Below are 14246 nucleotides of genomic sequence, written 5' to 3'. Positions count from 1 at the left end.
ATTAAATCCTGATTGCTTATCAACAATATCAACGCCATTTTGCGGGTCGATTACGTAATTTCACTTTTCACATTTCCCACCGTCCAAGCATTCTAATAGGTTTACAAAGTTTAGTCAGTCAATTAGAATACTTGGATGGTGGGAAATGTGTAAAGTGAAATTACATGATCGACCCCCTGGTAACTCGTTGAACCACTATTTGTCGCTTTTTGGTGGACACTTTCTTCACTTCACTTGAAAACCTATATGATATACTTTTTCAAAATCAGAAGGAGCAAAAACCATTTTTCCCATGTTATTCTTATGGAAAATAGAAAAGTACGATGCGGATCATCTTAATATTAATATTAAGAGCTCTAATTTCACAGGCTTATTTTCATGCCCAAACGAAACTTTAAAGCCTGTTTGCGCGAGAAAAAAAAAATTTCTTTCAATCACCCTAATATAGTTACAGGGCGGAAATAGTTATAAGGAAGTGCTCACTTCCTGATAATGGAGTACAGACGTGTTACCGATGAAATCACCTTATCAGTTTCAACCCCATATGCATACACTAAGAAAGAACAAGGATTAAAATTGTTCTCTTACTTCCTATTTATTTTATGCATATTATATTAAGCCGAAAGTTGTCCGAAAGGTGAAATTCACGCCTGACGCCGTGATCTACGGCAATTCTCGAATCATCTGACCACGTTGGGCGCAGTTCGCACGGCGTTTGCGATCGGCCGCCGAAGCTCGCTTTCAAGCTCTGCGCGGCGTAATCGCTTCGGTCGCTTCTGAACAGCCGAAGCTAAACCACGCTTACCAGTCCAGAATTCAGATCGCGTTGTTCAGATTGTTTCACGTTAATTAATCAGTGTATTTCCACCATATTCATCTGTGAATAATTCACGAAGGTCAGCGTATAGTCCAGAAAAAAACGAGTTTCTGAAGTGAAAATATCCCGGGTTGTTGAAAGCTTAGCCGGTAACGCCTGCTTCCGCTATAAAAAACCTCAATGTCTACTCAATAACTTACTTCCGTTTGGGACCTTCGACAAGTACATTATTTGCATTTATTTACCACAAAGTAATGTTTATTTATGATAATAATAATTAATTGAACAATGCCTACCTGTCAGAAGGTTTATTCTTCATGGTTTTACTGTATACAAATAAATCCATGATTAATTGAAGAGCAGAAGTTGAAAAATTGCTTTTAACCAGGTTGTCAATTTTAATTATAAATAAAATTTATCCCTACTGAAATAATGAACCTGAAAAAAGTACTTGCGGTCGGCAATGAGTTAAAAACGATGAGATGACTGGCAAGTATATCGATTGAAAATGATATTGCTCATGAACTAGATCTTGACCAAGTAATTTAGGACTTTGCTGCCTTGAGGCGAGAAGGTTCACATGTTCTTATGACTAGGCCAGAATTATATAATCTGTTTGTGTTATTGTAAAATCGGTTTGTTCTCAGCAATGATTTGTACGTGTGATCATAATATAACGTGAGTAAATAACTATGTGATTTAGATGTTTGAATGTTCTATGCGTGCACCTATATGGGGGCGGCTTTTTATTACTTATCACGCATAAAAAATAGCCTTCGAGCCGGCTATGCTCGACTATCCTGTTATTCTGTTATCTCACATGTAAATCCAACCTCATCAAACTGCTTAATAACAAAACATGCGTTATAAGATTTGTATGTATAGTATGCACACCTATTTTTATTGGACCAATTGACAAGGTGGATTTGATTCTCGTTCGCATATATTGAGATTAGGTTGCGGATAAAATTCAAGGCGTCGTTACTAAACTATATTGTATTCAATTATGACAAGACATCTTTTCGTCTCGTAAGATAAAATAAGTCAGACGACGATCATTGCGGAGCATCACTCAGTAACAAACAGCAATCATGTTTGTAGGTAAGATTGCCTCGATCTCGTGCTGTCACAAAGCAACGGCGTGTCTGGTGGTGATTCTTCTAATAATCACTTGTCTTACACTCTTTGGTATTATTCCAACGATAAATGGGGGCATTCCCGCTGGCGAGGATTCGATGCGTCCGGAAACGACGACACCGCAAGGAAGACTTAGAGGTATAAATATGGTCACACACCTTGGCAGAAAATTCTCGGCCTTCATTGGAGTCCCGTTTGCCGAGCCACCGGTTGGAGATCTTAGGTTTGTATAGGAGTAATTCAGAGTTACTTAAGTCATCTGTCGCCGTATTAGCTGGTGCAGAAAACGTTGCCCGGGTGTAACCGGACTGAATTCAACCCTCAACTCGCCGATTTGGAGCCTGAACCATGTGACCTGTGTTACGATTTCTGGAGCTGCGGCTCAGGTCCTCATCGACAAGTTGGGAATTTGAACTCAAGTCCTTCGGTTACGAAGTCTCGTACTGCTTACAGTAGTAATGTACGGTATGCATAGTTCACCGATACTGAAACTCATGATGACAATTTGGTTTTGGTTCATGTATTCCAAAGATATAGATACAAGCAGTTAATATAGATCAACCCGAGCTTATAATACGGTGAGGATTTTTTACTTTTTAGATCTCAAAACATGGGTTTTGTACAAAAAAAAAAAAAAATTTCTCACAGGACACGTATGGCAGTTCTTAATGTCGATTTATCACCTCACGATAATAGGTTTCTATTGATAAGATTTTTTTCTCTTAGTGAGAAAATCTTGTTTTACCAGGTAAGCAACCAAGGATACATTATACCTGCTGAAACCATATTGTTCTGCCCACATTTACGTACTTGGGTTTACACATCTTAATTGCCTTCGGCCGCTGAACCATCAGCAATAACTCTCAACGGATGTTCTTTGAGTTGATCTGCATTGTTCACAACTCGTGGCACTGAAATACATAGTTCAATACACACGAGGGCCGAGAGTAATATGTTCAGAATCCACGACGGACAATTAGCGGAACTGTCCAGCCTCAAGTTGACCTGAAAATCACCTGTCATCGGGAGTTTAGTTTTCACAAAAATACGAAATCATTAATTTTTTCCATTGTTCTAATCCAGGTTTAAACAAGCTGTCCCGGCAGGTCCTTGGAGCGGAACACTGGATGCTGACCACATGCCTAACGCATGTATTCAGAACGAGGTGGAGCTCATGGGGGATGAGGACTGCCTTTATCTTAATGTTTATACGCCGCAGGTATAATGCAATCGTGTTGACTATGCTTTGATACTTGAAGGAAGTTATAGTTATATATATAACTATAACTATAACTATAACTATAACTATAACTATAACTATAACTATAATATCCAAGGCGATATCTGGGATGTGATATCTGATTCATCAGAAATCGCCTATTTTCCGCACTTGCAACGTAATATACTAATTTACACACAGTTGGTTACAAAATACGACATATTTGTAGTATTTACTTGCTATTGGATAAGAAATTTCTGTGGTTGCGTCGTAGGGTTGATCTTCAGTTGTTCAATCACACATATGGTTGTCTGTCGTCCTTAAAATATTTTGGTTCGGGCAACGCTAGAAAAATTGAAAATTTAGGCCTCATTGGAAAATTTTCTAAGGAGTTCAAACTTCTAATATAATTTTTTTGCTGAAAGTGAATCCGACTGTTGTGTAACACTATGCCAAAAATCGAAATGATGAAGTATTCGTCCACCGATTGTAGTTGCTCTTGTATGGCTACTCGTAGATCCTTAGGCTGCATACAGACTTGAGTGTTTTTGTGCGCAATATACTCGATTCTGTACGTGGCTTTAGAAATGCATGTTTATTGTTTGTGCTGTCAAACTACAATGTTGCGATATACGAATCGAAGAAATCATTGTGCAAAGTGCAAACACAAGTGTGCTCTCTTCATAATGCGTAGTTTATAGTTCATTGTTGGTCTGCCTATATGGTTTGCTATCATTTGTTAATTTATAACATGAAAAATGAACGTCCACGGTCGGCTTAACGAATTCTCAAATAAAAAAGCAAAATATAATTTTTTCAACATTTCTTTCGCATAGCTTCCCAGTAGCAAAAATGCTACGCTACTGCCAGTGATGATCTACATCTATGGTGGACAATTTAGGTTTGGAACGAGCACTCCTGACCGATGGAGTCCAGAATTTCTTCTTAATAAGGACATAGTTCTCGTAGTGCCGAACTATCGTTTTGGAATACTGGGATATTTGAGTACCGGTGACGAAGTATCACCTGGAAATAATTTACTAAAAGATATAGTCGAAGCTCTGAGATGGATCCAAAAAAACATTAAGTATTTCGGTGGTGATCCCAATCGAGTAACTATCTTCGGTGGAAGTTCAGGCGCTGCTAGCGTTCGCATTTTAACTGTATCTCCTTTAACAAAAGGTGAGCAGAGTTAGTTAGTTGAATGAAAATACACATATGGTATTTATTTAATGATTATTTCTCGGTGGTAAATGTAGTCGAATTATTGTTACTACAGAAAAGTTGATGTTAAAAAGCAAAGTTAATGCTTTTAATTGTAGAGAGATCAATAATGGCATGTACTTCGTTTCCACTAAATAGATATTAAATAGTTAGCATTTTAATGAGACGAATAACCGCACACTTTTTTCAGGGCTCTTCCATCAATACATGACACACAGTGCACCAGGACTCTCGCCTCCTGTTCCTGAACCGTATTCGGTGGCCGCCAGGCGAGCCACTAAGTTGGGTGAATACCTTGGTTGTCCAACCAACACGTCGACTGCCCTTGTTAATTGCCTGAGGACTTTCAATGGGTCATACTTGTATGAAACAGATTTGGTGATGAAAGAAATGCACATGGCTAGATCTACTGTTTGGTATCCTGTTGTCGAACCTGACGTAGAAGGTGCATTGATTACGGATACTCCAGATAATATCATTGCCAATGGCGAAAAGCATGACTTGCCATGGGTGGCTCTCGTCACTAAGGAAGAAGGAATTGTTACAACTGCAGGCAAGTATGGGTGAAACAACATGAAGCAACTTTTTATGGGTGTTATATCGCACACAGATCTCAGTTTACATGCCAGACTCTGCATACTTGAGAAAACTTTATCGGTAGTCGGTTTTTTCTAAATTTGTTCTTGTTCTTCATTTCAGTATACTACAATAGACCAGACTTGTTCCAACAATTTTTAGACGACGTTGACTCTCAATTAATTAGCTTCTTGAGATATGACGTATGGTCAGCTGATGTCGATGCCCAAACTACTGCTCTGAAGTCTCGTTACCTGAACGACCTAACTGCCGATAGAAAATTGGTGAGAACTGTAACACCTGATGATAGAAGTTCAAGTTCCAAGAATTATGGCGTGTTTGATTTGCTTTCAGCTACTACACAATTTGACTGACATCATTACCGATTACCAGTTCATCTACCCTACTTACAAAGACGTTAAGCAATATGTAAACAATTCTGCTTACAAGAATTCCGTATACTTGTGCACTTTTGACTACCAGGGCACTTTAAGTTATAGCTACAAATTTAGTGACGGTAACACGGAGGATTGGGGCGCGGCACACGGTGATGAGCTGCTTTACCTTCTTCCTGGACCGAACGAAATGTTTGGGCCACCGGGCTTGGAACGTAGTAAGATGGACCTAAAAATGGTTGACTCGATGGTAGAGCTATGGACATCGTTTGCTATCAATGGGTGAATATCAGAACATGAGTAGCTAAAAGAAACCACGTAAGAACTGCTTGTTTATCGACTATATACGACGATACAACACATTTTCAGGATACCGACTACTACAGCACTTATTGACAGTGCAATTTGGGAACCATTCTCGTCAGATGAAAAATATCTTCAGATCGGGAATGAACGGGATGCTGGAATTAAGGTTAAAAGTGGTTTTCACGAAGAAAGAATGCAGTTTTGGGAAAAGTTCTATGCTGCTGAAAAGTAGATTTATTTTGAACTGCGGTTCCTAATCAGAATCCGCATTCTCTGCTTAAAAATATTTTGTTGTGAAACCGAAAGAGCTGTACCAATGAATATTTGATGCCTATCTTAGAATCCTGTGTAGAAAATTTGAGTTTAATACCTGATAATCGCAATAGCATCTATCACATAATGCGTATTCGTAGTTAATTTTATATTAATCCATCACCCACGGGTCATACGTATAACTAACAAACTTACAGATAGTATGAAGTAAAACAGAAGCTTGTTGTGTGAATCCAACAAGCGAATCAAGCATTCAGTTCATCAGATCAGTACAATCATTGCCACAGTCATCGGCGTATTCAGTTTTACAAAAATATGCCGAATCCCAGTAACTCGAAGTTCTTCATGTAAAGATCTCGCTCAGACGTTCCAATATTAATATTTAAAATTTCTTCTAGTAAAAATATGCAAGCAATAGTTTGCATCGTCAGATTGTGTCGAAAACACCGTTCTTCGAGTTTTTTTGGTTGCTAAAAACCAATCACCTTCTATAATTTTTAATACTACAAGTAACTGATCTTCTTATGCACTTCAGCGAACATATCGAACAATCTCCCGTTTGGATTTCTTGACATCTTATTTATTTTAAAAATCACGATTTGTAAAACAATGAAGAAATATGCGAAACATGTTGAGACCTAGCCATGCAAGTGATCGTTCTTAATGGTCTGGGTACTGTGTTTAGTACAAGATTTTTGCCGTTTAAATTCATTGTCAGACAGACTCTAGACCAGCAGTACTGTGCAATCCAATGTTCATATGATTCTGTAAACAATTGAGGTCACTTGAATCGCTCTGAGTCACCCAGCGCAATAACCCTATTGTGTCAGAGTATATAACAGTCGCCTCTCATACGTTTACATGATCGGCCGATTATTTTGGAGATCAGTACAAATTAATGAAGAAATTATTCTGCTCGAATACTCTTCATCGTTCTGATAAATTTTCCATATCTAATCAAAACTTTCAGCGGGAACACGACTACACAATAAGATTCAAACTGGTTAACAATTATATACAATGTAAGAACTAATCCAATTGTGAGCGATATATATATACCTGACACTACGTAGAACGCCACTGTGTATAAAAAGTATGATTTTCGCAAAATCCGAAAAGCTAAGCTATTTTTGGGTTGTCATCAACTTTTGGGCGCTGCTACACTGTTTTGTGTATTACGAATTTAGATCTCACTTGAAATTGAACACACTTTATTTTTCCCAACTTTTTCTCGTATAATCTACAATTTACGAGGTACGGTAGATTGCGACTCGTTCGGATAAAGTTTTGTTTGCTGCTTACGTATAATCATCTTCCAATGAAAAATGACCCATTTTTTGTCGGCTTACGAGGGATTTTATAAATATTTAACCAGTTCTGAGAGAGTCAAGGCTTAGGTCAGGGTCGATTAAACGTGGAATGCCCTGTATATGGTCACCGTAAATTAGCGAATGGCTACTATCTGGAAACAAATACTTGTAACAACTATTAATCACCGGTAATTGCTAGTATGATTCCCAAAATTGAAATTCCAATTAGCTTTCTTATCTATAGTGACCACTGGCATATATAATACTATGCAATCCTCATGATTGGTTCCACGCTTTCAGTAACTCAGTGACTGTCAATATCGCTGTACTTTTGAAGCTGCGAACTTCCAGTATTGTACAATTTAATTATGCTGAATAGTAGTTATCTGCATATACCGAGGTATGATAGCCTACATTATAAATTAAGAGATCCACATTCGCCATGCGTTTAAACCCTCAAACAAACCCTCAATACACTGGTGTGAATTGTCGAACTTCTAAAGTAGATCACTCGGCGATTCCAAGGCAAATAAACAAAAAAGTAACGAGTTGAAATTTTTGCTTGTGCGAATTCACACCACTCTAGAGTTAGAGATAAGACGGGTATTATCCATTTTCATTCGTTCAATTGAAAAGGTGGATTAAAGTCCTGATGTGCGCATATCTTGAATTTAGATTGGGATTTTGTTCACGGCCTCGTTACGTACCGATATTGTGTTTAATCATGACAAGACATGTTCTTCTCGCGAGGTAAAATAACTCAGGCTCGGCTCTGTGGCGACCGTCAGTTAGTAACAAACCGTAATCATGGCTGTGAGTACGATTGCCGCGCTCTTCTGCAGTTATAATGCCACCGCGTATCTGTTCGAGGCTCTTTTACTCAGCACTTGTTTGACGAACTGCGGTATTAATCCAACAGAAAATGGGGCGATTCATGCTGGCGAAGATTCGATGCGTCCCGAAACGACGATACCACAAGGAAAACTCAGAGGAATTAATATGGTCACACACCGTGGCAGAAATTTCTCGGCCTTCATGGGAATCCCATTTGCCGAGCCACCGGTCGGAGATCTTAGGTTCGTAGAAGTAATTCGTAGTGATAAGTTATCTATAGCTATACATCCGGAATTTAGTGTCTATACAATGGAAATTTTTCTTATACTTTTTGCTCGCGATAATATACGGTGTACCGGGTGTACGTAGAAAAATCATATTGGTACTCATGATAATGATGCAATTGATTGGACAAGTTTTGGTTCATGACGCATTCTACGGATACAGATATATGCAATTAATTTGCATCAATACGAATTTTCAATACGATGAGGATTTTTTACGCTCTCGAGCTTGTACCATGAACAATATATTTTGAATACAAAAACAAAAATAAAAAAAAAAAACACGAATCGGAGGACGTATATGGTAGTTCTTGATTTCTGTTCGTTAACTTACGATAACAGAAATTTTTGTTGATAAAAATTTTTTCTTTTATTGACAAAATGTGTTATCAGATAAAAAATCAAGGATCTTCACCTGCTAAACCATTGTTCTGCTCATATTTAGGTACTTAGGTTTACACATATCAATTGCTTTCAGAGCGAATTTTTGTTGGTCCGCTAAACCAACAGAAATAGCTCTCAACGGATTTTCTCTGAGTTTATCTGCATACATAATTGAATATATCCGATAGAATATGTTCAGAATCTACGACGTATAATTGGTGGAACCGTCCAGCCTCGAGTAAACCTAGGAATCACCTATCATTGGGAGTTTAATCTTTACAAAAATACGCCAACATTAATCCTTTCCGACATTCCAATTCAGGTTTAGACAAGCTGTGCCAGCGGGTCCTTGGGACGGGACTCTGGATGCTGGCCGTATTCCTAACGCATGTATTCAGCGCGAGTACGAGATGATGGGGGACGAGGACTGCCTTTATCTCAATGTCTATACACCGAAGGTATTACACAATCGTGTTGACTTTACTAATTTGATATCTCGAAGAGTGATAATTTGCCCATCGTCTTTTCAAACTGTACGTGTTGAGTAGCGTACCAGCCGTACCGTCAGATTGCAAAATTTTTAATTGAAAGTACGGACATTTTGAAATTAACTTGATTTCAGTATTGGAACATCAGTTTACGCTATTGTCCGATCGAACAGCAAACAAGTTCAGCTTTGTTAATTTTACATAGGATTCGAATACTGCCAAACTCATTCAGGCAATGAAGAATTACTTTTATTATTCTACTTTGTTTTGATTTCTACCCTACCCTGCTGCAGTTGGTAGACTTTTTTCATGTCAGTTGCACCTTCATTGCTGTTAAAGTCACACTTCCGTTCACAGGTGTTTGAAAATTATCGCGTGTTTTACAGGTGCGGATGGGCCATGTCATGCATATCAGAAGCGATATCTGATTCGTGTGATTATAGCGCTTACACATCCAAGAGCAATCACCCATTTTCCGCACTTGCAACGTAATATACTAATTTTCACACAGCTGGATACAAAATATGACATATTTTTACATATTTCTTAATGGATAAAAAATCTCTGTGGTTACATCGTAAGGGTTAATCTCGAGAAATAAACAGATCCTTGATCATTTGAATTCTGACTTCAAACTTCTGATATCAACTTTTTTTCCTACAATGAGCCAGTCTGGTGTGCAACATTTCCAAAAATCGGAATGATCATTTTTTCCCAGAGCCTTAAGCTACGTGCAGACTTGAGCGTTTGCTCCATGAAGAAAGCATGGAGTGGAAATACGTTCGGTTGTGTAATATACTCAAATCTATACGTGGCTTTAGAAATGCATGCTTATGATGTCAATCTCTAAGATTGTGATGTAGATTATACGTACAGATGAAATCAGTAAACAAAGTGCAATAAACAAGTGATCACGGCATGTTCTCTCTTTATGATGCATAGGTTTGCCATTATTTGTTCATTTATAATATGTACAATAAAATAAAAGGCATGCGTGGCAATTATTCAGATTCACGGTCTACGGTTAGCTTGATAAATTATCAAATAAAAAAGCAAGACATCATATAGTTATTATCTTTATCGCATAGCTTCCTAGTAGCGAAAATGCTACGTTACTTCCAGTGATGGTGTACATATACGGTGGACAATTCAGATTTGGTGTCAGCAGTCCTAAGCGATGGGGTCCACAATTTCTTCTGAACAAGGACTTGGTCCTCGTAGTTCCGAACTATCGTTTCGGAATATTAGGATTTTTGAGTACCGGCGACGAAGTATCACCTGGAAATAATTTACTAAAAGATATAGTTGAAGCTTTGAGGTGGACCCAAAAAAACATCAAGTATTTCGGTGGTGATCCAAATCGAGTGACTATCATGGGTGGAAGTTCAGGCTCCGTTAGCGTTCACCTGTTAACTGTATCTCCTTTAACCAAAGGTTAGCAGAGTTTTTTAGTTGGATCAAAATATATTTATGGTATATTTTAATTGTAAGAGAAATCCAGGACGACATTGAATTTGTTTTGTACTAAATAGGTATTAAACACATAGCATTTTGCCTTGACGAATGAGGAGCACACACTCTTTACAGGACTCTTCCACCAATACATGACACACAGTGCACCGGGAACATCGCCATTGATTTCTGAACCGTATTCAGTGGCCGCCAGGCGAGCCACCAAGTTGGGCGAATACCTTGGTTGCCCAACCGACACGTCAACCGCCCTTGTTAATTGCCTGAGGACTTTCAATGGATCATACTTGTACGATACAGAGGTGGTGTTGAAGGAAATGAAATTGGCCGGATATCTTGCTTGGGGTCCTGTTGTCGAACCTGATATAGAAGGTGCATTGATTACGGATACTCCGTTGAATATCATTACCAGCGGGAAGAAGCATGATTTGCCGTGGGTGGCCCTCGTAACTGGGGAAGAAGGAATTGTTATGACTGGAGGCAAGTATCGGCTGAACAACATGAAGCTACGAACATTGTGCTAGTCTATCAAGGCAGTCCTTCGTCAAGGCTCGGTCGATTTTTTATCATTTACCACTGAAATTGCCTCCAAATAATTATAAAACAATCAAATTTTTTCAGATATTTATCTCAACACCAACCCTTGCCTGCAAAAGGGTGATTTCCCCTATTTACAATACCCGTGTTTGGTCACATCGACGGTAAATATTGTATTGCGAAAGTAATAATTTTGAAGAAAATCTGCGGCCGCGAGATTTTCGTGGGCATTGGCGCTGCTATCTGAGAAAAAAATTCACATCATCATACCAGGCAATCCAGACGAATGGTACACCCACTAAATCTGAGTAAAAGAGATTAAAAGTGACTAATAGTCAGATTGAGAAGGTGTGCAGAGAATGTGGCCTGAACACGTGTATTGCAATCCACCCTCATAAGGCAGACGGGGGTTGGAGGTCAGATGAAAACCTGAAAAAATTAGGGAATTGTTTTTCTTATTGAATTCAAGCTGATCCGGCGAGAGGGGGGGGGGGGTGAATTCTAAAAATTCTTCCGAGCCATAAATGAGGACCAACTTAATATCTATATCTCACACAGATGGATATTGCGAGAAACTTTAGTAGTAGCGACAGTAGTATTTTGTCTTGTCGATTTTTTCTCAAAGTTGTCCTTGTTCTATATATTTCAGTATACTATAATAGGCCAGACTTGTTCCAGCAATTTTTGGACAACGTTGACTCTCACTTAATCAGCTTCTTGAGATATGACGCATGGTCAGCTGACGTGGATGCCCAAACAGCTGCTCTGAAGTCTCGTTACTTGAACGATCTAACTGCTGACAGAAAATTGGTGAGAATTGTAACACTTGACGATAGAAGTTCAAGTTCCATTAATTATGGTGTGATTAATGTTGCTTTCAGCTAATGCTCAATCTGACTCGCATTATCACCGATGGCAAATTTATCTACTCTATTTACAACGAGGTCCAGAAATATGCAAACAACCCGGCTTACAAGAGTCCCGTATACTTTTGCTCTTTTGATTATCGGGGCACTTTAAGCTATAGCTATAAGTTCAGTGATGGTAACGCAGAGGATTGGGGCGCGGCACACGGTGACGAGCTGCTTTACCTCCTTCCTGGACCACTCGAAAGTTTTGGACCACCGGGCTCTGAGTATAGTAAGACTGACCTGGAAATGGTTGACAAGATGGTAGACCTATGGACATCGTTTGTTATCAATGGGTAAATATCAAGCCACGATTGCATGAAGTTAAAGGTATCACCACTCTTTGTTTAATAACTATATTCAACGATGGTAAATATCTTCAGGATTCCGACTACTGCAGCTCTCAATGACAATACAATTTGGGAACCATTCTCATCAGATGAAAAATATCTTCAGATCGGAAATGGACCCGATACCAGACTTGAGGTTCAAAGCATTTTCCATAGAGAACGAATGCAGTTTTGGGAAAATTTCTATGCTGCTAAAAAGTAGATGTAGTTCGAACTGCGGTTCCTAATCAAAATCTACATTCTCTGCCTCAAAATATTTCTTGTAATGCATGCACGTTTTTCGCGTTTTTTTTTCATCCATTAAGCGGAACTGAAGTGACCGTTTTCATACCAACAAGCAAAAATATTGAATACGCCCGCTAAAATATTTTTCAATATTTTCAAGAAAATTATCAATAATTGAGATAAAATACGTTTTATTTTGCTAATAAATCTGATTGGCAAATATCTAACCACTCTTTTTCTTTCTAATAAGCGACATTCTCGTCTTCGGCTCGTACTGTAATCGCCACACTCGGTTTAAAAAAGCCCGCTTTACGCCCTTTGATACACAATAAACTATTGTTGTTACTTACCCGTCGGAGAACCTGAAAGAGATATAGCAATAAATATTTGATGCCGATCTTAGAATGTCATGTACAGAATTTACTTTTCATACCTAATTATTGTAATAATATCATGATAATCGTGATAGTATCACATAATGCGTATTCGTAGTTGATTTTTTTATTCATTCATCACTCGCAGGTTGTTCGTACAACGTTCGTTATTATTATATGTGGTGCGTGAAGAAAGTCTTGCTGTGTTAGTGATACGCGTTTGCCAGGATTCAGAACTAGATCTGAAATAAGATTTGAGCTTCGTAAAATATTATGAATTTCGATCGAGCAGCGCGTTGCACTGAGTTCTCTTTAGACTGTTGTCGCCAAAAATTGTCGATCATAGCTTCTGTTCTTTCGTGCAAATATTTGACATTAACAACAACGCGTGATATTTTAGGGTTCATAGAAAACGCTCCTGAAAATTCTATTCAAATGGATGAATGGAAATGCCTTTGATTCCATCCGAAATGAGAAATTCAAGAAGAGTAATAACAATGAATTATGCAACGTGAAATGATACGCATAGTGCGAATATTCATATTTTGCCTAAGAATTGAGACATACCTTGTTACTTGTACTTTCATTTGTGCCCGCATTATTTCTCTTGGTAAGGATACACACGCTCATGTTACGTTCTGTTGTGCACGAAGATGGTACGCGGATGTTCTCTTTCAAGAACAGCTGTTGGATAATTGACTTGAGATCTGCAGCTTTGATACTTCTCGCTATATCTATTATAGCCAACCGCCTCTATTAAAAAGATGTCACAAACACTGTTGAATTACTACAATCACACGCTCTGTATTCTCGGTCTCTGGGCAGAGTTGCTACAAGCAGACACGCTTAGTCTTTATACGCACTTCGGTAAAGTATTTATGCAATCACAGCTAGATTCAAGCGCAAGGATTGATCCATCGCTTAAGACACTCACTGCAAATTGAAAGTTAAGCGGAGGCCTAGAAATTCCAGCACAATTCTGTTTCAGTAGGATAGAATTGTTGTGAATCATTGGCCACCGAATTCCGGATAAAATATGTGAACCGTTTGGACAGAGGCTTTTGACAAACGGCTTATTGAATACGTTCTCTGTTTCAAATATGAAATATAAAATACTTATTCAAATCCATTCGAT

At 38.5% G+C, this 14246-nt stretch overlaps 2 protein-coding genes across 2 annotated transcripts; both read left to right on the top strand.

Moving 5' to 3' along the window:
* The first annotated feature begins 1890 nt into the window (after positions 1 to 1890).
* On the top strand, positions 1891 to 13138 carry LOC124407618 (esterase E4-like). Its single transcript, XM_046883915.1, has 8 exons — positions 1891 to 2177; positions 3038 to 3173; positions 4010 to 4355; positions 4588 to 4950; positions 5097 to 5257; positions 5328 to 5650; positions 5738 to 5970; positions 13082 to 13138. Exons 1-7 carry the CDS (start codon positions 1909 to 1911, stop codon positions 5904 to 5906), a joined length of 1767 nt encoding a protein of 588 aa, XP_046739871.1. The 5' UTR covers positions 1891 to 1908; the 3' UTR covers positions 5907 to 5970; positions 13082 to 13138.
* On the top strand, positions 8041 to 12791 carry LOC124407622 (esterase E4-like). The gene is made up of 7 exons (XM_046883918.1): positions 8041 to 8333; positions 9082 to 9217; positions 10336 to 10681; positions 10835 to 11197; positions 11904 to 12064; positions 12136 to 12458; positions 12546 to 12791. The coding sequence occupies exons 1-7, from the start codon at positions 8065 to 8067 to the stop codon at positions 12712 to 12714; spliced, it is 1767 nt and encodes a 588-aa protein (XP_046739874.1). The 5' UTR covers positions 8041 to 8064; the 3' UTR covers positions 12715 to 12791.
* Positions 13139 to 14246: the final 1108 nt, after the last annotated feature.

This window comes from Diprion similis, chromosome 6, assembly GCF_021155765.1.
Source record: "Diprion similis isolate iyDipSimi1 chromosome 6, iyDipSimi1.1, whole genome shotgun sequence".
NCBI lineage: Eukaryota > Metazoa > Arthropoda > Insecta > Hymenoptera > Diprionidae > Diprion > Diprion similis.
The sequence above is the reverse complement of the archived record's forward strand: the minus strand, read 5'-3'. Positions and strand labels throughout refer to the sequence as shown.